Source organism: Jaculus jaculus, chromosome 17, assembly GCF_020740685.1.
Source record: "Jaculus jaculus isolate mJacJac1 chromosome 17, mJacJac1.mat.Y.cur, whole genome shotgun sequence".
In the NCBI taxonomy this organism is placed as follows: Eukaryota; Metazoa; Chordata; class Mammalia; order Rodentia; family Dipodidae; genus Jaculus; species Jaculus jaculus.
Window position 1 is genome coordinate 22,023,239 of NC_059118.1, and position 25,606 is coordinate 22,048,844.

The 25,606-nt window shown below is 42.3% G+C and overlaps 1 protein-coding gene across 4 annotated transcripts in view; it reads right to left on the reverse strand.

The window, feature by feature from the left end:
- Window positions 1–25,606, reverse strand: part of Cpne4 (copine 4) — a 568,085-nt gene that overhangs the window by 17,593 nt on the left and 524,886 nt on the right. For all 4 annotated transcript variants that reach the window (XM_045137041.1, XM_004664327.3, XM_045137042.1 and 1 more), the window contains 3 exons: window positions 11,683–11,737; window positions 7,752–7,803; window positions 3,841–3,974 (listed from right to left, as the gene is read on the reverse strand). In XM_045137041.1, the coding sequence (XP_044992976.1) occupies window positions 3,841–3,974; window positions 7,752–7,803; window positions 11,683–11,737 (241 nt within the window). The remainder of the gene's footprint in view (window positions 1–3,840; window positions 3,975–7,751; window positions 7,804–11,682; window positions 11,738–25,606) is intronic.

The following is a 25,606-nucleotide window of genomic DNA, read 5'->3' on the forward strand; positions in this document are numbered from 1 at the left end:
TTGAGATCATTTGGCTGGTTAATTGTTTTATATCACATGACATAATGATCATAGGCGGCAAGAGAATATGGTACACTGGCCAGGCCCACTTGTTTCTCAAGAAAAACACTGGACCCCTGGTAGTCATTGGGCAGGGGAGTGAGAGTGTGGTCAGCTATGTAAATAAAAGGACAGTTACAAAAGTATCTCATACTACTTCCATGCCCTGGTAGTCTTTGCTGTGTGTCATTAAGTGACAGAGTCCTGGAGGAGCCACGGAGACATTATGAGGAGAGAATGGATTGTCATCACCCCAGGGGCCTTGGGAACTCTGACTGTTTCAAGAACAGACTTCAAATTATCACTAAAGAAGAACACCATATTTTCTAGCACATTGCAGATATGGAATATTTAAGATACAAGCTAATTATACAAAAGAAAACTCAAAACCCTTATCATAAACATGTGAAAAGTAATTTTATAGAGTTATCTCCTCCTCCTCCTCCTTCTTCTCTTTCTTCTTTCTCTCCTCCTCCTTCTTTTTTGATTAAAGTCTCACTCTAGCCCAGGCTGACCTGGAAGTCACTCTATAGTCCCAGGTTGGCCTTGAACTCACAGCGACCTTCCTACTTCTGCCTCCTGAGTGCCAGGATTAAAGGCATGTGCCAAGCCTTTTATGTTCTTCTTTAGGAATTTAAGGAGTGTGTACCATATGCAGACATTGGTTGGTTGGCTGGAGATATAGCACTGAGTGAGGTCTTCTGACAAGAGAGCTTACACAGAAAAGCAGAGGAGACATAAAATATTTGAGTGAGCAAATGCATCTCAAGTGTCTCAAGTGGAGAAAGGTGCTATGAACAGAACCAGAGCCGGGATATGACAAAATGGATGGTCTGGTTACTGAAAACATGCTCATCAGCTGGAGCTGATAGTTCAACAGACCTAATGAAAGCAGAGGATAGACCATATGGTTGTTTAGAGTGAGAGAAGTCTGCAGGGAGAAGCAAAATAGAAGGCCAGGAGAGGGAATGTATTTGGTATGTTTAAGGAACAACAAGAAGGCTGGCCTGACTGCAATCTAGGGCACAAAAGAAAGCGACTGGACTATGTAGTGGAATTGAGAATTTTTTTCTAAGCCTGATGAAAAGCCAAGGGAGAACTGATGGTGAGAGTGACAAGATGCTAATCATGATTTTTAAAAATTATTTATTATTTATTATTATTATTTATTTTCGAGGTAGGGTCTTGATCTAGCTCAGGCTGACCTGGAATTCACTCTGTAATCTCAGGCTTATTTAATCACTACGAAATGATGGAGTGTGACTTTTGAGGTTAAGTCATAAAAGACAGTGTAACTCCTGTTTGGCTACTTCTTGGTTCACTTGCCTTCAAGAAAGCCAGTTGCTATACTATAGGATGTTTGAGCAGCTTTCTCGAGCAGTCTATGAAATGAATAACTGAATTCCCTGGCCAGAACCTATCAACTACATGGGCAGGCATGTAAGTGAGCCATCTTAATAGCAGATCTTTCTGCCACAGGCTAACCTTCAAAGGGCTTTATACCTGGCTAACCTCTTGACTATGACCTTAAAAGATACCTTAGCTCTCTAGGATAGCTGTGGACCTCTGAGCCACAGAAAATGTGTGAAATGATGATTATTGCAGCTTTAAATTTCTAAGTGTGAGGATATTTATTGGAACCCAAGCATACTTCAAGGTTTGGTTTCATCAACTAGGTGAACAGAAGGACCATAGACAGAGATCAGGAAGACAGGAAAGGAGGTACTTTGATGGAGTGAGACAGTCAAGGTTGGATAGGCTGCGTTTGTGCTATGACATATCCAGGTGGAAATGTCAACGAAACAGCTGAACATACGAATTTGAAGTTCAGAGATACAAGATGTCACAGCCATGAACAAAAAAGTCATCACAGTCAGATAGAAGAAGAGGTTCAAAGACTGAGTCCCAGAGATTTAACATTTAGAAGTGAAGAGGAGGAGGGGGAGGAAGAAGAGCAAAAGGCAGCTATAGAGAAAGACAGAGTGGTCAGTGAGGCAGCAGAAAGACCAGCAGAACCTGGTGTTGGGACCCAGTATCTTGAGAGGACTGTGATCACTGGATCAGAACATATTGGAAGGTTGAGGGCTGGAGAGATGGCTCAGCAGTTTAGGTATTTGCCTACAAAGCCTAACCACCCAGGTTCGATTTACCCAGTATCCATGAAAAGCCAGATGCACAAAATAGTGCATGGCTTGGAAGTCCCAGTGTGTCCATTCTCTCTATTGGTCTCCTTCTCTCTCTCTCTCTCTGCTTGCAAATAAATAGATAAATGATTTTTTTTTAAAGGAAAATGCTGAAAGGTCAAGATGAAGATGCACTTGCCCACCGGGTTTGGCAAGAAAGGGATCCTTTGGTTTTGATGAAGTGTAGTCTATACTGAGATACTGGGGAGGAAATCCTGATGGGTTTGTGTGTAGGAACTCACAAGAGAAGAGATGGAGATAATGCATACAGATGGCTTTCAGTGAATTTGATTCAGAGAGGTATAAAGTTAGGAACAAAGTGGCAATGGGCAAAGTGGAGCCAACGGAGAGCTTTCATCTTAAACAGGAGCTACTATGGAAAGTTTACTTACTAGTGCAAATGAGTCTTCAGCAGAAAGGGGAAAGAAAAATGAATGACAAGGAAGAAAGATAGGGCCATCACTTCTGAGTCAATGTGCGTGGGCCTCAGGGAGTGGACGCGCCAGTGGACAAGGAGAGGCGGACATTTTGTGGGGGCGTGGTCACTGATCCCTGCTGCCGCACAAGCACATGGGGGCAGCAGGCAGGTCCGGCGAGTTTCTATAAGAAGACGAGGGAGTAAAATACTACTTCCTTTATGCAATAGTGGCATCTGGAAACCCGGAATCGAATTACACAGAGGACTTCAGGAACCAGTCACATTCTGCTACCCATGAAAAAGAAGTTATAGAGCTAAATAGAAATGTATTGATATCATTGAAAAAAAAAAATAACCCAGAGCCGGGCATGGTGGTGTACACCTTTAATCCCAGCACTCGAGAGGCAGAGGCAGGGGAGATCACTGAAAGTTCGAGGCCACCCTGGACTACATAGTGAATTCCTGGTCAGCCTGACCTAGAGTGAGACCCTACCTCGAGAAACAAGACAAAACAAACAAACAAACAAAAAACACAGAGAAAAACTATTATGGAAAAATACTTCTTAAAATATTAAAGAAAAGGCTACAACTTTTTTGGCCTAAAAATTTTAAACAAATTTTTGTTGTGATGTTTTGTATTGCTGTCCTTTATCAATAGAAGGTACAATCACTCATTGTTTTATTTCTGTGGTGTATTTCTTTCATCTATAGTATGGGTATATTAGAAGGAAGCTTACTTTTGGAGGTAGGGTTTCACTCTAGCCCAGGCTGACCTAGAACTTACTCTGTAGCTCCAGGGTGGCCTCAAACTCCGATCTCTGCCTTCCAAGTGTTGGGATTAAAGGCATGTGCTACCACGCCCAGCCCTGGACTTCTTTTTAGTTTTCCTGAGACAGAAGGAGGGTACGAGAGAAGTAGGGTATGACACAACTGGGTAACCACGGTAGCTTTCATTGCTGAGCGTCTGCTGTGTTGGGGCAATGTGGCAGACACTTGATGTGTGTCATCCCTAAGCCTCACATCCCGTCAGAGTTGGGTTTGACCATCTGCATATTTTCAGATGAACAGACTGAAGATAGAAGAATGGAAAGCCACTTGTTCAAAGTCATGTTGGGAAGGTATAATTTGTTGGTAGATCAGGAAGAGTAAAGGGCAAACTCTTGTTGGCAAGGTTAGCAGGTGACTTGTCCCTATCCTTACCGATGCCTCCTTGGTGTTAGTCTCCTCTGACGCTGACTTGGCAACTTTCTGAATGATGGGGGCGATGTTGGTGGGACCATAGAGTTGGAGCTTAGGAAGACAGCTCTGATAGGCTTCCACAACTCCTTGAATTCCTAAGGTAAAATTGGCAAAGATTAACAACTTTGTAATCAAATAAAAATAGAACATTAGCTTTTTCCAGATAGCCCTTACCCTGTCATACTCCTGCTTTTGGGTTGTTTTTATTTAATTTTAAATTTTATTTATTAGAGACAGAGAGAGAAAGAGAGGGAGAGATTGAGAATGGCGATATCAGGGCCTCTAGCCACTGCAAACAAACTCCAGGTGCATGAGCCACCTTGTGCATCTGACTTACATGGGACCTGGAGAATTGAACCTGGGTTCTTAGGCTTTGTAGGCAAGTGACTTAACCGCTAAGCCATCTCTCCAGCCCCTGCTTTTGAGATAACTTGGAATATGACATACCTTACATCGCTGCCTACTCCTCCACTGAAATCAACCTCCTCTTCAACTGAGCACAAAGACAACCATTTTCACAAACTTTTTCCTACTAGCCTACTTCATCTGTAAAGAGTTTCTTAAATCCTCCCAACATAATGAGACAAATGGCTCTGTTTTATAAGTAAAGAAGCGGAGGCTTAGAGAGGTTACCTGTTCTGCCCCAGGTCACATAGCAGGTAAGGTGCAGACTCAAGATATAAACGCAGGTCTATCTGACTCTAGGAGCCACTCAGCAAGTTGGCTACATGGTTCTGACTTCACATCAAGTTGTTGATCTGATAGTATAGGCTGCTTGGGCTATCTGTAATGTTACGTGTACAGATGACCATCTCCCAGATCTTGTTACACTCCTATAAAATCCAAGGCTCATGATTACTCACTTCCGTGTTCCTCAAAGAGCTTGTCGCATTGTCAGGAATATACCAAATATACCAAGTGTGGGATGCACGAGCAGCTGGCTGGTCCACTCATCTGCTGGGGCTGGAGCACAGATGAGTGACGCCCATCACTACAGCCAATCCTTCATTGAAAGAAAAGCGCCCCTGCTGAGGCCACGCGAGCCCAGGAAGTGGCAGGACTCTGCTGGGAGAGGCATTCTGCCTGTGCAGCTCGTCCCGATGTGGCAGGGCCTGACCACATTCCACAGTACCACCTGGTGCCACAGAAGAGCGCCAGGAGAAACCCACCCTCTTGGAGTTTGTGCCTGTGTTATTCTTGCTTTCTCCCTCTCCTCTCTAGCCCCAAACAGGCACACTCCTTTTTGTTTTGGCCACAGAATTCACACAAGTCACTTCCGGGGTTGTTTACCATAGCTTTCATGTACTGCAAATCAGCTCGTGGGTTTTTGGATAAGAAAGTTCTGTTCTGGGGGCTGGAGAGATGGCTCAGTGGTTAAAGTTATTTGCTTATAAAGCCCGATGGCCCAAGTTTGATTCTCCAGTATCCACGAAAAGCCAGATGAACAAAGTGGCACGTGCACATGGAATTTGCTTGCAGTGGCAAGAGGTCCTGGTATGCCCATGTTTTCTCTTGCTCTCTCTTAAATAAATTATATAATTTTTTTATTTATTTGAGAGAGAGGCAGAGAGAGAGAGAGAGAGAGAGAGAGAATAAATGAGAAGGAGAGAATGGGCATGCCAGGGCCTTCAACCACTGTAAACAAACTCCAGACGCATGCACCACCTTGTGCATCTGGCTTACACAGGACCTGGGGAATCGAACCTGGGTCCTTTGGTTTGCAGGCAAGTGCCTTCACCACTAGGCAATCTCTCCAACCCAATAATTTTTTTTTCCTTTTTTTTAAAGAAAAGGCAAGTTCTTCACTGCTTTACACAGGTTTCTAACCTCGTTGAAAATGCTCCTCCTACCTGGCCCTATCCCAAATACAGATGCCTGCCATTCTAAAGACGGAGGCCAAATCATTGTGCAGTGTGGTTCTGAACTAAACCATGCTGAGTTGGAAGTGACTTATCTTTTTTTTTTTTTTTTTTTTGGCTTTCAGGTTTTTGCTTAAGATAAGAAATGATCAGTCAGATGAACTCCAAGAGTATTGAAATGGTATGTTTTTCCTCTTGGTAGAAAACCACTTTTAAGCAAAGGGGATGTCTGTGGAAGAAGGGAATCTAAACCACAATAAACTGGGGCTGAGAGATCAGGGGAGGAAAGAATAACAGGATTAGGGTCAGGTATTAGAGGTTACAGTGCTTGGATCCAATGATATTGTTATAATATTCTTGGACACTAAGTGCCAAGTTTGTGAAAAACAAACAAACAAACAGACAGGCAGCATGGTGTACACACGTCACTTGACCTGAATTAACCCAGGGACAGCCCTCTTCCTACTGGACAAGGAAAAGGAGGAGAGAAATATCGACATTTCTCCTCTGAACAGATCTTATAAACTTAACAGTATCGGAACCACCCAGCTCTATTTGTTATTTAGAAAACAGGAAAAATGGTTCTGAGCAAAATTTATTATCATAATGGCTACTATGGGTTCAGCATCACTATTTTGTGGCATTATAGTGAGGAACTTCAGGTTAGAAAAAAAAAGGAACTTTTTTTTCATCTCTTTCTTGCACAAAGCCGCGATGGTGCTTGTCGAGACCACTGAGACCGTGCCTTGTGCTAATGTGCCGCAAGGGTTAGCGATTTCCTCGTTCCCCTCTTTCCTTGCATCTACACAGACAGCAAGTTGGGAAAAATGCCTGGCGAAAAGCTGTGAAGCAGAAAGAGGGATATCTCATCACTGTCTGCAGGAAGTTCCTCCCATTGTGTTTTTCTAAGTTTTAATTCAATTTAACTTAGTGTTTGTGTGTGTGTCCATGTATGTGATTGCAGGCACACGTGTGAATTTCAGGGGACAACTTTCAGAGTCGGACCTCATCTTCTACCTTGTTTTTGAGGTGAGGTCTGTCATTTTTCACCCCTCTGGTTTTCAGCCTCCAGGAAATTCTCCTGTCTCTGTCTTCCTTCTTGCCCTGGGCGTATGGAATTACAGAAGCCTGCTGTAGCTACTGGGTTCTATGTGAAGTTTGGGGATCTGAACTCAAGTACTCAAAGTTATGTGGCAAGTGGTTTATCCACAGAACCATTTCTCTCTCTCTCTCTCTATCTTTCTTTCTTTCTTTCTTTCTTTCTTTCTTTCTTTCTTTCTTTCTTTCTTTCTTTCTTTCTTTCTTTTTTTGTGGTAGGGTCTTATTCTAGGCGGACCTGGACTTCACTATGTAGTCTCAAGGTGGCTTCAAACTCATAGTGACCCTCCTACCTCTGCCTCCTGAGGGCTGGGATTAAAGGCATGCACCACCATGCCTGGCTCCACTGAATCATTTTGCCAGCCCCATTGATTTTTTGGGGGTTCTATTTCTCCAGATATCCTCTGTCTGTCTGTCTGTCTATCTATCTATCTATCTATCTATCTATCTATCTATCTATCTATCATCTATCTATCCATCATCTCTATCTCTCTCTATCATCTATCAGCTATCTCTATCACCTACCTATGTCTGTCATCTACCTATTTATCTTTCTATCTATCATGTATCCAATCTATCATATATCTATCATCTATCTATTAATTGATCTACTGACCTACCTACCTACCTACCATCTATCTGTTTTGACCATAAGAATCTGAAATTTGCATCAGTGTTCTTGCTGTAAGCTCAAGAACTCTCTTGCATTCTGTCTTTTTCAGCTCTTATTTTTCTGCTCTGTTCCTGTGTCGCCTGTGGAGTAGCATGGCTTATTTGGATCCACAGACCCTTCTTCTCTGCTGTGAAAAGTTATAACTAATCTGGTGCATCAGTGGAGAGAAACTGAACTGGAAAGGTGCAAGCAGACAAGGTACAAGAAGACACTGGCTTTATTTTTTTCCTATTGTGACTTACCTGCACATTCAGGGTTATCTTCATTAAAGTTGATGGCGAAGTCATGAGAGACCTACATATCAATTAAAATACAAATTTAAAAGAAAAAACAAGAAAGGAGAATTACAAATTTAATCCATTAAGGAGACACTGGGGTTTAAGAGTTTGCAAACAAATGCTGTTACATTCATTATGTGTTAAGCAGCAGGAACCATTCCAAGCCATTATACAATCAATCAAAGATGCAGGGTGAATTCTAAGCTCCCTGTGGAGTTGAGGTGACAGGAAGATTTTTTTTTTTTTTTTTTGAGAATCAGATAAATGCTGGCAGAAGGGGAACATAAGAAATATTAAAAAAAAATCCAAGAAATGATTTCAGAAAGATGTAGCTCCAAATAGTTTTAGATACATCTGGCCACAGATTGTAGAAAAAAATATTTGAGGGAATTTTACTGAGACCCATCGATTTTTAAAAAATGATAACTCAATTACCCAAGCTATCTGTTCCACATGGTGTAGCTTATAAAGACTCTCACTAAGCTGCTGACATTTAAGAATCATTTTAACTGATATACAGAATTACAGAGCAGGGAGATTTCCACATCCATATGTAGAAAACATACTGCAGTCTGCTTTTGAAAACCAATAAAGTGCTTTTACCATATAATCTTCCAACACAAATCTCCCCACCTGGGAGAGCCTATGCATGAGGTCAAATAACGTGCTCTTTGCTATTTCCTTTCCAGAAACTCTTAAAAAGAGAGATGGGCTGTGCTGGCATCTGGATATTTTTATTGAGTCACTTAGAATTTCGTGAAAAATTCCACTTCAGAGGGTAATTTCGACCCCTGAATCCCTTGGGTGTCTAACAAACCACTATGTCAAGACACTACCCATCTTAGTAGAAGGTCACAGGTGTTGCTGTTGATCTCTGTCTCCAAGTCCTCTGTCTTTTACAACTCTGGGCAAATCAGGCCACTGCCTATCTGCTTTGTTTACCTTGGTTCTTTTTCTCTGGCCTTCAGAGCTTGCTTTGTCTGCCCAGGTGACATCCTAGAAGCATTGGGGAACATGTCCCTTGGGAGCAGTACTTAAGCAGTTATGGACAGAACATGATGCATAAGAACCCTTCCTCCATTATCTTTTTTTTTTTTTGGTGGGGGGGAGTCTATGTGGTTTTCCAGGACACCCCAGAAGGATAAAGCACTGGTTGTTTCACAGTGGGAACTGCTTTGATGATAAATCGTATATTGACTTCCTTCTATCTCCTCACTCACTGCTGAGATTTCTTCCATTTTAACATCAATCACTTGCACCAAATCCTTGTTTCCAGGTCTTTCTCAAGGGAGTACAAACCAAGATGGAGGTTCTTCTGCTGTAATTTCAAAGCAAGCTCTGAGAGCTTGTCCCGAAGAAGTCATGGTGGCTTGCTACATTTTCTGGGGGATACCTTAGTTGCTGAGATGATTGTGGCCTACCCGAGGCAGAGTGCACATTAGGAATGGAAAGGAGGCATTTGGGAAGCTTTTGGAGAGACATGAGAGAAGTCTGTTGAACAGGTTAACTATAGGCAGTTTGGAGCTAGGGGCCCCAGTAAAAATAAGGGCTTCTGAACACAGCAAGAAGAGTATGTTATTCCAAGGGAGGAACCAGAAAGACGTCAGACAAGAGGGAGAAGGTCTGGGAAGAGGTGTATTGTACAGCTATCAGCCCAGCTGAGCCAAGCTAATGTTGGCAGATCACCTGCTAATGTGAGTGGTGGAGGATGTCTATGCATCTTGGGGCTGGTGTTACAGTGTGAATGTGAAATGTCCCAGATGGCTCATGTGCCAAAAGCTGGGTTCCCACTTGGTGGATCCAATCGTTGATTGGTGATTGGGTCATGGAGGCTTTAATCAATGGATTAATCCATCGATAGATTCATAACTTGATGTCATTGTTGGGAAGTAGTGGGAGGCAGTGTCTGGCTGGAGGAAGTATGTCTATAGGGTGTGCCTTGGAAGGGTGACTTGGCTTTAGATCCTTCCAGTCTCTCTCTACTTCCTGGATGCTATGCAGCGAGCAGATCTGCCAGAGTATTCCTTCTCTGCCACGACATTCTGCCTCACTATAGGCCCATAGTCATGGGGACAGCTGACCAACTGAAACTGTGAGCCAAATAAACCTTTCCTCCTTAAAATTATTTCTCTTAGGATTTTGTTGTAGTGACAAAAATTCACATCATGTATATCCTAGTTCCGAGGTTCAGAAGTTCTGTGAAATATTTGGTTGTTTATCTCTTTGCATTCTGGAGCTAATACCCATCTTAAGTGGACCCCATCTCCTCAGCTCTGGACAATTCTTTTGCCGGTCATCACTAAAGCTTGCTGTTAATGTACCTTTCCTGTTTTTTTTTTTTTTTTCCAAGAGAAACCAGAGATGTGGCCGTTTGTATAAGATTGCCCCAATCTTTAATAATAATTGTGTTCAATGAATTTTGTGGCTTGTATCATTTCCATGAGCCATCAGTCAATAACTCCTATTCTGTATTCTTATTTCCATGTGCTTTTACATTCTAACAAAATGCTTCTAGAATTCAGTCACAAATAGGTTAGTGGGGGAGGTCAGTGTGTGTAACAATTATTTCCTTGTTGCTGGGACAAAAACACCTGACCCAAAGTAGCTTGTGGGAGGAAAGGATTTATTTTGGCTTGGAGTTTAATCGTGGCATGGCAGAGCAGAGGCTGGGTCACATGTCTTGGTACATATTTGGGCAGAAGTTGTCTAAGAAGTGGGCTTGGAGCTGGGTGAGTAAACCTCAGGGACTTTCCCCAGTGACACAGCTCCTGTAGCCAGGCTGTACCTCCAGAAGGCTCTTGCAGCTGGGGATTGAGTGTAAGGCTTAAGCACAGACTCATGAAGTCGTGGGGAGACTTCACAGTCACGCTTTCACAGCATGGAATCCAAAGCAAAGTGGGAAGAGTGATATTGCAAGGAGAAGTGTCTCTCCATCCACTCTTTAGCCAGCCATCACAGGGAGATACACTCTTCCATAAGAGACACATAACAGGGAGACCTTTGTTCTGACAGCTCTGCAGAGGGAGGAAACATTGCCCTCTGTCCCCAGCTCCCACCCTTGGCTTAGACGCAGTAAGTATCAGGATACCCATGAATGTCTTAGAATAACGTGCTGGCGTTGTGGAGCCTGGGACTTAAGAGGTATTGATGAGGCAGAGGTGGCGACAGAGAACCTGCTGCCTCCTGAAGGCCCTGCCTGCCTACAGGACAGAAGATTCCTTTTCTGTGTGAAAACTGTCCCATGGGAGTACCTAGTAGACCAGAACAAATAGAAATCTGCTATCTTCAGAAGACTTTTTCAGCTTCTCACTGTCCTCTGTCACTATGCTCTTTGTTCAGCGCGTCTCCATATCTCACAAAGAGGACTGGTACCCGGAGTCGGGGACGAGAGACTACAGATTTATTTCTTCATTGTGGCTTTCACAGTTGGCATTGGCAATGGGGTTTTCCCTACAGAGAGCTGAGTGAATTTTTTTTTTTTCTATTTTAAATTTCTTTAATTGCTGACTGCTTCTCTGGCTAGTATTTGGATTCATTATTTAGTCCTAGCTGATACATATTTCCACTTTCTGATCATTTTGCTTGCATACATTTTGAGGCCCTGTCTATTAACTTCATGAGTGTGTTCTTACTCTCTGAGCACATTAACGGTGAAGTAAACTGAGGCACTTTGTAACTGGACCTTTAAAAATCCCTCCCAGAGCATGAATAAAGTGAGTTTCATCCAGGGCGCCATGGTGCTAATTTCCTTGGTTCTAAGGAGCATTTCTGCCTTCCCTGTCTCTATGGCCATAGGTACATCAAGACCCAGAAGGCCGAGGGTGCTGTGGAGGAGGTCTTAGGTTTCCACGGGCAGCAGCACAGTGCATAACCCCATCACCGCTCGTTCACTCACCGTGTACTCGGGGGGTATCCTGGCGCCAAACCCGAAGGCTGGGAACATTTTGTCACTGAAATGGAAATCAAAACAAAAGAGAAGTTGCTTCATTCATTCACCTAAGGAGGAAGAGAACCATGAGACTGCATGGCCTTACTCAAACGCAGGGCTTAGCCAAATGCTGAGTCATGTTTTGTGATTATGGGGAATAACAATGGCATAGATAACTAAGTTAAGAAACAATCCCTAAATTCATGATGGTTATTCGTTAATAACATTGTTCCTTAACTTTTTTTTTTTTTTTTTTTTTTTTTGCTACCAAACAGTAAAAGTGCCCCAGAGCTTACATACTTCCTAAGCTCCATCCTGACTGCTTCATCGGAAAAGTGATCAGGAATGTGATAACTCAAGTTGACTATGTGAAGATCTTTCATATGCATAATCTTAAAAAAAATTTCATGGGCGCTGGCAAGGTGGCGAGGTGGAAAAAGCACTTGCCACCTAAGCCTGAGGACCTGAGTTCACAGCCCCAGAACCCATGGAAAAGCCAGAGAAAGGCTGATGGGCCTGGCAGCCAGGGGCAAAGCAGCCGTGAACAGGCCTCAAATAAGGAGGAAGATGAGCATTAACACCCAAAATTGTCCGCTCTGTGGCATGTGCAAGGAACACACACACACACACCATACATACTTACATACATCAAAAAAACAAACAAAAAAAATTTAATGTAAAATATCATTATTCCATTTTGCTATGGGAAAACATCACCTTGGGAAATAACATTACTTGCTTAAGACCTTGATTTTTTTTTTTTTTTTTTGAGGTAGGGTCTTGATCTAGCCCAGGCTGACCTGGAATTAGTCCCAGGCTGGCCTGCAACTCAACAGTGATCTTTCTACCTCAGCCTCCCGAGTACTGGGATTAAAGGTGTGTGCCATCACGCCTGGCTACACCTTGTTGCTAATCAGAGCCAGGCTTCAAATACAGTTAAGCTGGAATCTAAGGGGATATCAAAAAGCCACGGGAAGCTTGTAAGGCTAGCTGCCTGAAAAAGTGTGGTCTCATCCATAGGACTCATAGTGTTTACCACTTTAGCATACATAAACACCATTAAATGATGTACATCGCAAACTCAAAGGGATTCTGTCTTTTTTTATAAATACATTTATTTTTTTTTTGGAGGTAGGTTCTCGTTCTATCCCATGCTGACCTGGAATTCACTATGTAGTCTCAGGCTGGCCTCAAACTCACAGCAATCCTCCTACCTCTCCCTCCTGAGTGCTGGGATTAAAGGCACGTGCCACCATGTCCGGAGATATCTTTAATTTTTGTTTGTTTCTGAGGTCTCACTTCATAGCCCAGCTAGTTTGGAACTCATAGAAATCCTTCTGCCCTGGCCTTCTGGGATTACAGGTATGTGACATCGTATGTTATTATCTCTGCATTCCCACTGCCCTCTGGTCCCATCTTCATCATTGTACTTGGCATAGAATGTGTGCTCACTCAATAAATAATCTATGATTAGATAGTACATGCTTTTAAATCATTAACCCTGGGCTCTGTAAAGCAGGGAGAAGTCTGGTTAAAACTCATGAGTAGGCCAGGCGTGGTGGCGCACGCCTTTAATCCCAGCACTTGGGAGGCAGAGGTAGGAGGATCGCCGTGAGTTCGAGGCCACCCTGAGACTCCATAGTGAATTCCAGGTCAGCCTGGGCTACAGTGACACCCTACCTCAAAAAGCCAAAACAAACAAACAAAAAAAAAAAACAAAAAAACTCATGAGAGTTAGACCTGCCTTTGGCTTGGTTTCTCTTGTGTACACCAGAATGTATCTCCTAATTTGTACGCTCATGTAACGTAGTTTTAACTCTAACAACACCGTGAGGATGGGACTTTGTTGACGCACATAAAGTGCTGGCATTCTCTTTCTCCCAGGTGCTGCGCATACTTATTTAATTCCTACAAACCTGGAAGCCCCACCTACTTATCCTTCATATTTTATAGGAATAGAGCTTCAGAAAGACTGAGAAGAGACCTAAAATGATTACCAGTTAGGATTGTGGGATTCCAAGCCCGTGTCTTTTTCTATCACAATTGAATATGCAGCATTAGAGGTCATTTCCTACTGGCGAGGTCGGTAACCAGATCTCAACCAGGCAACAAATAAGGACCCTCTTAAGCAAATTCCCTGCGGTCAGGGAGATCTTGCCGTGGGCTGTGGCAGGGATCTCCAGAACGCTGACCTTGGTGGCAGGCTTGTCCTTCTTGGGACATGTGCCTTTCATTTGATCTCCCACTAAGAACCCAGCTGAGATTTGTTCTTGTGCCAATCTCTACATTTCTCAGGGCTTCCTAGAGTTAGCCAAGGAGGAAAAAAAGGAGTTCCAATTTGAGCTTACCTCTGAATATCTTCTGTAAGCAAAAGAGGACATTAGCCTGTGAGGGGAGGGGAGTGGACAGTCCCCTCTTCTTGTCTGACTTCCACAGAGTCGACGTAACACGTCCAGACTCACCACCGATCATCCCTTTCTGACTGATAAACAAGTCACTAGCAACCAATGATGACTCTGACAAAACTTAACCAAGACACAGCCAGCTGGAGAAAACCAATGATAACAAATGTTGCCAATGATATAGGCAAAAGAGAACCCTTGTATCCTGCTGCTCAGAATGAGATTGAGTCCATCCATTATGGAAATCAGTATGGAGGTTCCTTAAAAAAATTAAAAATAGACCTACAGTATAACTCGGCTACACTATTCCTCGGTGTTTACTCAAGGTCAATAAGTCAGAGATACAATGGCACATCTGTGTTATAGCTAAGATAAGGAGCAACCTAAGTGGCCATCAACAGAGGACTGAATGAAGAAAATTTGGTTGATATGCACAATGTGGCTTCTAGCCATAAAGAAGGATGAAGTTATGCTGTTTTCAGGGAAAACAGATGCAACTGGAGATAATCCTATGATGCGAATAAGCCAGTCTCAGAAAGAAAAATACCACATATTTTCTCTCACTTGTACTTCCTAGCCTTGATATATACAAAGTGGCATCTATGTAAGGATGACATGAAAGTAAAGGTGAAAATGTCTACTGAACAAAGCGGACTGATGGGCAGGGCAAGGGGCATGAAAGAGGAGGATAGCGGTGTATGGGGGAGGAAAATATGTTCAAAAGACATTACATAGGTACATGAAGATGGCCGTATGGGGCTGGACAGACAGCTGGGTGGTAAAGGCACTTGCTTGCAAAGCCTGATGGCTCAGGTTCAATTCCCCAGTAGCTGCATAAAGTCAATGCACATAGTGCTGCGTGCATCTGGAGTTCACTTACAGTGGCGAGGGGCCCTGGTGTGCCTATTTTCACTCTTCCTCTGCTCATAAATAAATAGATGAATAAATAAATCAACAAATATTTTAAAGAAAATGGCCTTATGCAGCTCAACATAGTAAAATTATAACAAAAATTCAATGCAAAACCAAAACAAAACAAAAAAATCAAACAGCCAAGTCTGTGTCTGGGGTAAGGGATATAGAGAAGTTAGACTTCTCTAAAATAGAAATCTGAACCTTCCAGAAGAAAATTATCAGTTTCCCCTTTTCCTCACCACTGTGTCTGTCCAGGCTCAGCTGAACACTGCATCTAGCATGTATTAGAGAGGGCATTACACCTGATAAACAGAGATTCACAGCAGCTTAGGATGGATTAGCCATAGCTCTGAGGAAAACCCTCTCTGCTGCTTGGAAAGAGTGCCGTCTTCTGCCTGAGCAATTCCTCCTTAAGCCAAAGGTGGTGGTGGTGGTGGGGGGAAAGTTTTCAACTAAGCCTGGAAGAAGATCTTCCTGGGTGGAGGGTGGACCTGGGTCTTCCACCTCAGAGATGGCTCCCAAGTCCAAACCAGGAAGCCTGGGAGGCTTCACATCCTTTATTATCCTCTTTGATGAGTTTAGGAAGGGGTGAGATTGACTATTATATCCATTTCTAATCCCTAACCCAGTGTCTCAGCCTTAATGATATTCTTTTTGTACCTGCTAAGCCACCCTTGGGGATTTGAAGTTTGCTGAGCTTGATGTATGGTTATGTAATTGCATTTCAAGAGTAGGAAAGTAGGGAAAATGCCTCACCTACAAGGAGAATAATTAATGAGCCAGGAGGGATGAATTCTCAGAAGTTAGCTACCATAAAGCTTCTAACTAATAAACATACTACAGAAAAAAAAAAAATTCCAGGTCTAAGCACAATAGACTTAAAGTCCATTCTTTCTAGTTAAGAATTCAATCAGTCACAAGGGAGTCTTATGCAAGAAATAAGAAAAGGTAGTTGACACAGAAAAAAAAAAAAAAAAGCATTAATATGCGAACACTTCAAAGAAGTCGGGAATGAATCCACTGGGCACTGAGCAAAAGGGCCATTTAGCAACTATCGGGGAAAATGTTGGCAAACACTGCCAACCTGGAAATTTCTGAAATGTATTACCACATTGGTAAAGGCAATATTTCTTACTGTCAGAATGAAACAATATAAAACACAATGAAAGAACTCAATGTCTTTCAGTGTTAATGAGTAAGCTGTCTTAAGTTCATAGGAAATGTCCATAGCCAAATGATCTCCAGATGGGAAACTGGTTTTTAACCACCATTTATGACTTTCACCATTAGGGAAAATGTTGAGATAAAGCAAAAGTTTTTTTCTTTTTTTTAAAAAAAGGCCAAAAAAAAAAAAAAAGATAAATCAATCAATACATAAAGAAAAGGAGACCATTTCAGAGCAAACTGGTTTTTCAGACCACCTGGACATTTAATAAAGACTGTTCTCCAAAGTCATCTTAAAACTGACTCATCTAGGGCTGGAGAGATGACTCAGTGGTTAAGGTTCTTGCCTGCAAAGCCTTAGGACCTGGGTTCAAGACTCATGTAAAGTCAGATGCTCAGATGCACAAAGTGGCAAAAAGTTTGTTTGCAGTGGCTGGAGGTCCTGGCATACCTATTCTTCCTCTCTCTCTCTCTCTTTCCCCCTCTTTATCTGTCTCTCTCTTCCTCTCCCCTAGTAAACAAATAAAGAAAGAAAGACAAACAACTGAGGCATCTAGAAATGCCAAGCCTTGTGAGGATATAATAAGGAGGCTTTGGGTTAGAGAAATGGTTTAGCATTTAAGGTGCTTGCTTGTAAAACCTAAGGACCCAAAGGCCCTGGTGCACCCATCCTCCCTCTCTGTCTCTCTCTCTCAAATAAAAAAATATATTAAAAATTATGGGAGGCTTTTAATTACTTTTTATTTAGTCCTCTACTTTATATATATATTGTCTACTTTCAGGAGCATCTGTAATGGTGGGTTCTGTTCGCTAGTCACACCTTTGCTTTCATAACTACCTTTTTCTTTTTAAGTTTCCCCCCTTTGATTTTTCTTTTTATTTACTTATTTGAGAAAGAGAGAAAAAGAGAGAGAGAGAGACAGAGAATGGGCATGCCGGGGCCTCCAGCCACTGCAAACAAACTCCAGACGCCTGCGCCCCCTTGTGCATCTGGCTAACGTGGGTCCTGGGGAATCGAGCCTCGAACTGGGGTCTTTAGGCTTCACAGGTAAGTGCTTAACCACTAAGCCATCTCTCCAGCTCAACTACCTCTTTCTTTACCTATTCTGAATCTCAGCCACCATTCTGTATTGCTTCAGAGTGTAAAATCCCAACATTCAGTAAAGGAACCGTTTGAAAGGTGAATGATTCAGTAGGAAACACATCTTAAAAAAAATACTTTATTTATTTATTTATTATTTATTTATTTGACAGAGAGAAAGAGGGATGGAGACAGAGAGAGAGAGAGAGAGAGAGAGAGAGAGAGAGAGAGAGAGAGAGAGAGGGGGGGGGGGGGGAGAGAATGGGTGCACCAGGGCCTCCAGCCACTGCAAATGAACTCCAGATGATGTGCCCCATTGTGCATCTGGCTTAGGTGGGTTCTGAGAAATTGAACCAAGGTCCTTTGGCCTTGCAGGCAAACGCCTTAACCACTAAGCCATCTCTACAGCCCAGAAACAAGTCTTTTTCAAGTCAGGTAGTTGCTAGTTTTCACTTCAAAAAGTTAAGAAACAGGGTTGAGGGTACAGCTCAGTGGTAGAACATCTGCGTACCATGTACAAGACAATCCCTAGTGCCATATAAGAGGAAAAACAATTAGAATGTGCTAATATCAGCTGGAAGGTTATTAAAATATTTTTGGTGCTAGAGAGATGGATCAGCAGTAACAGGCACTTACTTTCAAAACCCCTTCAATTCCCCAGGACCCATGTAAAGCCAGATGCACAAAGTGGCACATGCATCTGGAGTTCATTCGCAGTGGCTGGAGGCCCTGGCAAGTCCCTTTGCTCTCTCTCCCTCTCTCTCTGCTTGTAAATAAATAAAGATGCTGAAAAGTAGCCTTGGGTTGGGAATATAGCGCTGATGGTAGAGTGCTTATCTTATATGCATAAGGCCCCAGATTTGATCCTCAACACAGCATAAAATGAGCATGGTGGCCCAAGCCTACAATTTAAGTATCTAAATGGTAGAGACAGGAGGATCAAAAGTTAAAGGATATCTTTGTCTACACAATGAGGCCAGAGATATACAAATTTCATTTATTTATATACTTACATGTATGTATGTATGTATGTATGTATGTATGTATGTATGTATATATGTATGTATGTGTAGACCAAGGTCAGGTTTGCTGCTGCAAATGAACAGCAGACCCTACATACTCCAGTATTTGTGTCTGGCTTTAGGTGGGTACTAAGGAATTGAACCTGGGCCAGCCAGTGCCTTTAACCACTGATCCATCTCACTGACCCATGTTTCTGTTCTGATTATCAAATATTATGTGATGTGGGGGTTGTGATTTATCATTTAAATAATTGATTTCCATATACTTGTTTACCAGACCAAGTTTACTTAGTGTTGACAAAGATTTTAACAAATGGGTTAGGACTGATGCTAGATTCTCACGTTCTAAGTAATAGGTAGTCCTTATTCATAGACAAATAAAACTGACAAACTCTGTTTCATGAAGAGCTGATTTCCAATAGCTTTTTGTTTCTTTTAGTCAATAATTTAGTACTGAAATTCTCAACATATGACTGTTCTTCAGATCAAAACATACTAATAATATCTGAAATAAAAATTCAACCCAGGAGGTATTTGTAAAATATTTTGTGAATCTTCTTATTACAAAACACTGTAGAGATTAAAAATTAAACCTATTAGTATTCATATTTTTATTATAAAAATGTGTGACACAGTGATTAATAAAACAAAATGATTTCAAACCAAATTTATTAAGATGCTTAGAAAGTAATTCTAAGAAGGGAGAGAACAGAAAATGAGTTGTTGAAGAAAAAATGAAAACTCTCAATGGACACTAAAGAGCTCATTTAGGCAGTTTTTTTTTTTTAACATGGATGATGGTGGATATTAACCAGTTATAATATTTAGATTCTACTGGATAGTCACAAGAATTAAGTTACAGTTTATTTTTAAATGTCCGTGTTCATAATACTCTGTAATTTTCACTCCTTATCACTATTTAAACATGATACAAATGAAAAGTATATGAAGGCTATAACTTTTTTTTAAAACAAAATACTTTTTAGGGGTGAATAAGAAAAAAAACTTAAAAGTCATTAATCCAAGATGACCATTAGATTGGACATTATAGTCCTTTCTACTTTTGTGTTCAAGCTTATTTTAAACATATTTTTATTTATTTATTTGCAAGGGGGGGAAGAGAGAGATAATGACTATGAATTAGCACACCAGGGCCTCTTGCCACTGCAAACTAACTTCAGATGTATGTGTCACTTTGTGCATCTGATTTAACATGGATACTTGGGAATCAAACCCAGGCCCTTAAGCTGTGAAGGCAAGCACCTTATCCACTGAGTCATCTCTCCAGCCGAGTTCAGCTAATCTATAATGTACTAATTTAGAGTATTAAAGATAATGCCTCCTACCATTTATCATTTACCACAGGCAGAACTGTATAAACTAGCTGCTTTATATCTAATCCCTACAACTGCTCTGCAAGGGCAATTAGATGCATGTTCAGTTTTAGTTCAGGAAACCAACACACAGTGACTGTAAATCTCACAAGAGTAGAGATACAGAGCTGGGATTTGAACCCTATCCACCTGTCACCAGGACCCCATATCCTATCACGCATATTGATTCTGTCCTTCGTAGGAGGTTGGTCTGGACGAATGATACAGAATAAGTCTGTGTACTAATAACGAAAAAAGAAAGAATCAGCAGAACTTTGATCAGTCCAGTAACCACCATCTAGACTGCCCACTTTGGTCTCACTTCCAGTAAGGACAGGATGGACCCTTCCCCCCTTCCCTTTCCTATGCACTTTCATCCGTACACAGGAAAGGTTTCTTAGCCATGCTGAGCTACTGAGATAGATAGGGTTTCACTATGCATTTGCAGGCTGGCCTTGAATTTGTAATCCTTCTGCCTCAGCCTCACCAGTCCTGGGATTATAGGTGTGAGCTATCACAGTTAATTCATTGGTTCCCCGTGACTTATTTTCATGCCTGTGTCTCCCGTGAGACACCTAGCCCCATTCTGTCATTGTGGCCCACGTAAGGGCCATGGCATTTAGGAAAGGCCAAGGACGTTCTCAGTCTTCCATCTGATCCTGTATTCCTGATTATTTAATTCTCGATTTCAATCCTGGATCCTTAATAGAATTAAAAAAAATATATCAATCCTGATTCTTGGTTAAACAGCAGACAGACCCGAATTTCTGAGGTAGGTCAGGAATCTGCATATTTAAAAAACGTGTGTGTGTGTGTGTGTGTATGCTTGTGTTTGTATATTAGTGCCACGGTGTGTGGTGTGTGGGTAGAGGTCGGAGGACAACTGTTAGGTTGCTCTTCTCTTTCTTACTCTGGATTCTCTTTCTGCTGTTCTTTGCTGTCCTTGCCTCAAACTTCCAGGAAATTCTCCTGTCTCTGCCGCCATTTCACCGTTGGTGTGCTGGGGTTACAGAATCCCACATGGATTCTGGCTTTTTACGTGGGGTCTGGGGATCGAACCCAGGCAGTGCAGCTTGAGCTTATCCACTTAGCCATCTTTCCAGCCTGGCAACCAGCACCTTGAATGCTTCTCAAGTGGTTTTGGTATGGGGCCAAAGCTGAGGCCCCCTAATGGTTTTAGTGTGGAAAAGGCTGCACTGTGATTATAACCCCATTGGATTACTAACCTAACAGTATGCTTCAAAATACCTGTCTCATTTAATTTCACTTCTCACCTTGTCTCTGGAGAAAGGTTCCTATTTTGCTTGCTTGCTTGCTTGCTTGCTTGCTTTCTTTCTTTCTTTCTTTCTTTCTTTCTTTCTTTCTTTCTTTCTTTCTTTCTTTCTTTCTCTTTTCTTTTCTTTTCTTTTCTTTTCTTTTCTTTTCTTTTCTTTTCTTTTCTTTTCTTTTTTCTTTTGGGGTAGGGTTTTACTCTAGTCCAGCTGACCTGGAATTCACTATGTAGTCTCAGGGTGGCCTCAAAATCAAGGTGATCCTCCTATCTCTGCTGGGATTAAATGTGTGTACCACCACGCCTGGCCTATTTTGCTTTCTAATAGGTCTGACTCATTCTGAGGTAGCTGCTTCTGGAGGCAAACAATGTACTTAGTTTCTTTACTCTCATGAGAGCAGATAGACCAGCCTTTTAGATATTTCTTCTTTTCTCTTTTTTTCTTCCCTTCCCCTTCCTTCCTCTCTTCCTTCCATCCTCTTTCTGCCATTCTTCCCTCTCTCATTCCCTTCCTCCTTCTCTTTCTACCTTTTTCATTCTTCCTTTCTTTTTTTTTTTTTTTTTTGGTGTTATTTTTCGAGGTAGGGTCTCACTCTAGCCTAGGCTGACCTGGAATTCACTATGGAGTCTCAGGGTGGCCTTGAACTCACGGCAATCCTCCTTCCTCTGCCTCCCAAGTGCTGGGATTAAAGGCGTGTGCCACCAAGCCTGGCTCATTCTTCCTTTCTTTTTTAATACTTTATTTTTATTTCCTTATTTATTTGAGAGAGAGAGAGAGAGAGAGAGAGAGAGAGAGAGAGAGAGAGAGAGAGAGAGAGAATGAGCACACCAGAGCCCCCAGCCAATGCAAACAAACTCCAGATGCATGCGCGGGTCCTGGGGAATTGGAACTAAGTCCTTTGGCTTTGCAGGCAAATACCTTAACCACTAAGTCATACGTCCAGCCCCCTTTCTTTTTTTATATTATGGGTTGAAACTATGTTCTCACACATGATTAGCAAGCATTGTATCATTGAGCTACAGCCCCCATCCCCTTTGCCCTCTTTTTACTTTTTGTTTTGCATGTGTGTGGTATGTGCTTGTATGTATGTGCATTTGCAAGTGTGTGCATGTGGAGGCCAGAGGAGCATCTCAGGCATTACCATCGGGAGTATGGTCTAGCTCTTTGTAAGACAGCGTTCTTTTTCTTATTTAAATTTTGAGACACTAAATTGCCCAGGCTGGCCTTGAGCCAGTCAGGCCTTCAACTTGTCTTTCTCTCTCAGCCTCTTTAGTAGCTGGATTACAGGCCTGTGTGACCAGGTCCAGGCCAGTCTTTTCTTTTGATTTTTAAAAGTATTTTCTTTAGTTGAGAGAGAAAAAGGGTGGGGGGGGGGAGAGAGAGAGAGAGAGAGAGAGAACGACAGAGGGAGAGAAAATGGGCATAGCAGAGCCTCTAGCCACTGCAAGTGAACTCCAGGCACATGTGTCACCCCGTGCATCTGGCTTACATGGGTCCTTACATGGGAAACTGAACCTGGGTCCTTAGGCTTCCCAGACAAGTGCCTTAGCTGCTAAGCTGTCTCTCCAGCCCCAGGCCAGTCTTCTTATTAGAGGACAACTCATGTGCAAGAGGCCCGTATCTAGCAGCCCCAAGGAAAGCATGTCACCTTCACCAGATACTTACACTGGGGAGATACTATAGCTGGTGGAGAATGTATAAAAGTGTGTGGTATACATACAAATGCATGTGTGTTTGCACACATGTATGCATGCATTCATGTATGTGGGGAGGCAAGACAGATGGGTGGGGTTACCTCTTTCAGAGGCTGAGGGATTGAGTGGGCCAGCAGGATTGTTTTAGGCTGCCCCAAGAAGAGTGTCATGCATCCCTCAAGCTGTTCTACTTCATGGATCACCTCGCAGTGGCCATGTAGGATGACAGTACAAGGCAGAAAGAAAAGCCCTTGGCTGTCAGAAGCACAGAAAAATTTCTAAGGCTCTGGGGGATTAAGAACCCCTGTGTTAGCTGCAGGAGGTGGACAAGACCTTCTGTCAATTTTTATTCAAGTGTTTCTTTTTAAGCACCAACCTCACTGACTTCGAAGCAAGCATAAATGAATTCCCGAGCCCTGACTTACAATGTCCTGACTCTGCCTGTCTGTTATCTATCCACCCACACAGGAGAAACCACGGAACCTTGTCAGCTTTCAAGCGAGCAGCTGGCATCACCCATTCTCCTAGGGAGTCTCGTAAAAGAGTGTCAAGATTTCTCCCATAGCTCTTTCTTCTTTACTGTTTGCCCATTTTAATGTTGAGCTGCCTTCTTTGGACACAAATAAAATATTGGTCTGCTGAGTTGCAGGAAGTTGAATTTTCTTAGCCAGTTAGGGATGAAAACTTCAGACTTACTCTATTGTCATTAAAAAAAATCATTTATGGGCTGGAGGGATGGCTTAGCTGTTAAGGTGTTTGCGTATAAAGCCAAAGGACCAACGTTCAATTCCCCAGGACCCACGTTAGCCAGATGCATAAGGGGGCACACACGTCTGGAGTTCGTTTGCAGTGGCTGAAGGCCCTGACGTGCCCATTCTCTCTCTCTCTCTCTCTCTCTTTCTCTGTCAAATAAATAAAATAAAATCACTTATGATATGCTTTCATGTAACTCCTAAGGTGTCAATATCTTTATTTTTGTATTGAGTCTGCATGTTAGGGGGATATAAAATGTGCCCTAGATTTGGAGTTGTATTCTAAAAGGAGAAAAGCATTAAATGATGTGTATGTCACTCTGATGATAGTTCCTGTATTTTGCATGTGATATAACCAGGAAATGGAAACAAACAGGGATCATCCAACAAGTGTTTCCTGATAATGAATTTGTGTCTGGATCATTCAATGAAGTTGGCATGGAACCCCAGTGAGAGCTCTGGGCGTAGCATCTTAATTTCTGTGCAACGTAGCACTCTTCTCTTCAGGATTCATTATCGGACTGGTTCATAGGCATGTTTTTCTATTAATCATTTGCTGTACGGCATATGTGTTGAGTGCTCTTGTCTACTTTTGTCTTTTTTATTTTGAGATGGAATCCTGTGATGTTGCCCAGGTTGGGCTTGAGTTCCTGAGCTTAAGTAGTCTTCCTGCATCAGGCTGGTGTCAGTCTTCAGAGTAGCCACGACTATAAGCACACACCACTGTACTGGGAAAACTATAATCCTCTTTTTTGTTTTATTTTAATTTTTTTATTTGAGAGAGACAGACACAAAGAGAAAGAGGCAGATTGATAGATAGATAGACAGACAGACAGTCTGACAGACAGAGATAGATGGATAGATAGAGAATGGGCACATCAGGGCGCCCAGCTACTGCAGAACTCCAGAAACATGCGCCCCCTTGTGCATCTGGCTGACGTGGGTCCTGGGGAACCGAGCCTCGAACCGGGGTCCTTAGGCTTCACAGGCAAGCGCTTAACCACTAAGCCATCTCTCCAGCCCTATAATCTTCTTTATATGCATTTCAAGATACTATGGGGGCACTGTCCTCACGACATGAGCCTATCCCACATTGATTACCAATATTCACACTGAGGAGGGCCCTCAGTGAAACGTGGGTGTGGAAGAGGAGACAGAAGTGGATTACCTGGTGGGAATACTACCAATTTATAGCATGTTGATATATTAAAGTTCCTAATAAAAATTATTTTTTAAAAAAGCTAGGATACTCTGCAAATGTTTCTTCTCTTCCTCCTGCTCTGTAAACATGTGCACACATTGCACTGGATGATGCGTGTTTATGTGTTCGCGTCCAGGGGAAGTTTGAGGGTGTTCCTGATAAGAGCATAGATGCACTCTGCCAGCCATTTTTCTCTGTGGTAGAAATCAGATGTAAATCTCTCCCAGGATCTTCCCTGAATTGGAGCCTGAAGAAATCAGAGCTGGAATTCAAGTTATCTTCACAGTAGCTATCTCAAGGTTAAGCACGGGAAGGGTCACTTCGAGATAAATTTAAGTGATGATTGCTGTCTGCTTTAGATGTGATAAGAGAGCATTATCGAGTGTTTACCGCCCTTTGGTCTTACAGGACCTGGTGACCAAACTGAATCCAGAGGTACCAGCAGGCGGGTGGTAGATTGGGCCATTCCCATAACCTGTGGGTTTTTCTGTGCAGCCTTGCCGTAAGTATATGTCCTTTCCTATAGTGTACAGGTAGTAGTTTTTAAAAATGAAATTAGAAAGAAAAAAATCATGCTATACGATAAAATTTCTCTGAAACCTGGAGAAAAGAGTTGAGTTCTTTATTTCTTTATTTATGAGAGGAAGAGAGAGAAAGAGAGAGAGAGAGAGAGAGAGAGAGAGAGAGAGAGAGAGAGAAATAGGCATGCCAGGGCCTCTAGCTGCACCACCTTGTGCATCTGGCTTATGTGGGCCCTGGGGAATCGAACCTGTGTGCTTTGGCTTTGCAGGCAAGTGCCTTAAAGCTAAATCATCTCTCCAGCCTAAAGAGTTGCTTTCCTTATTTTGCTGGATTAAAAGGTCACTAGCTAGCCTTGTTTCCCAGTCACAGCAGGGAGTCAACTGGCAGTTCTGCATGTTTATATTTACACTGGTTCTACCTCAAGGAAACCTTCTTAAACAAATACCTAAGCTCCTTCCCTTTGATCTGGTAATACTGGAATGACAGAATAAATC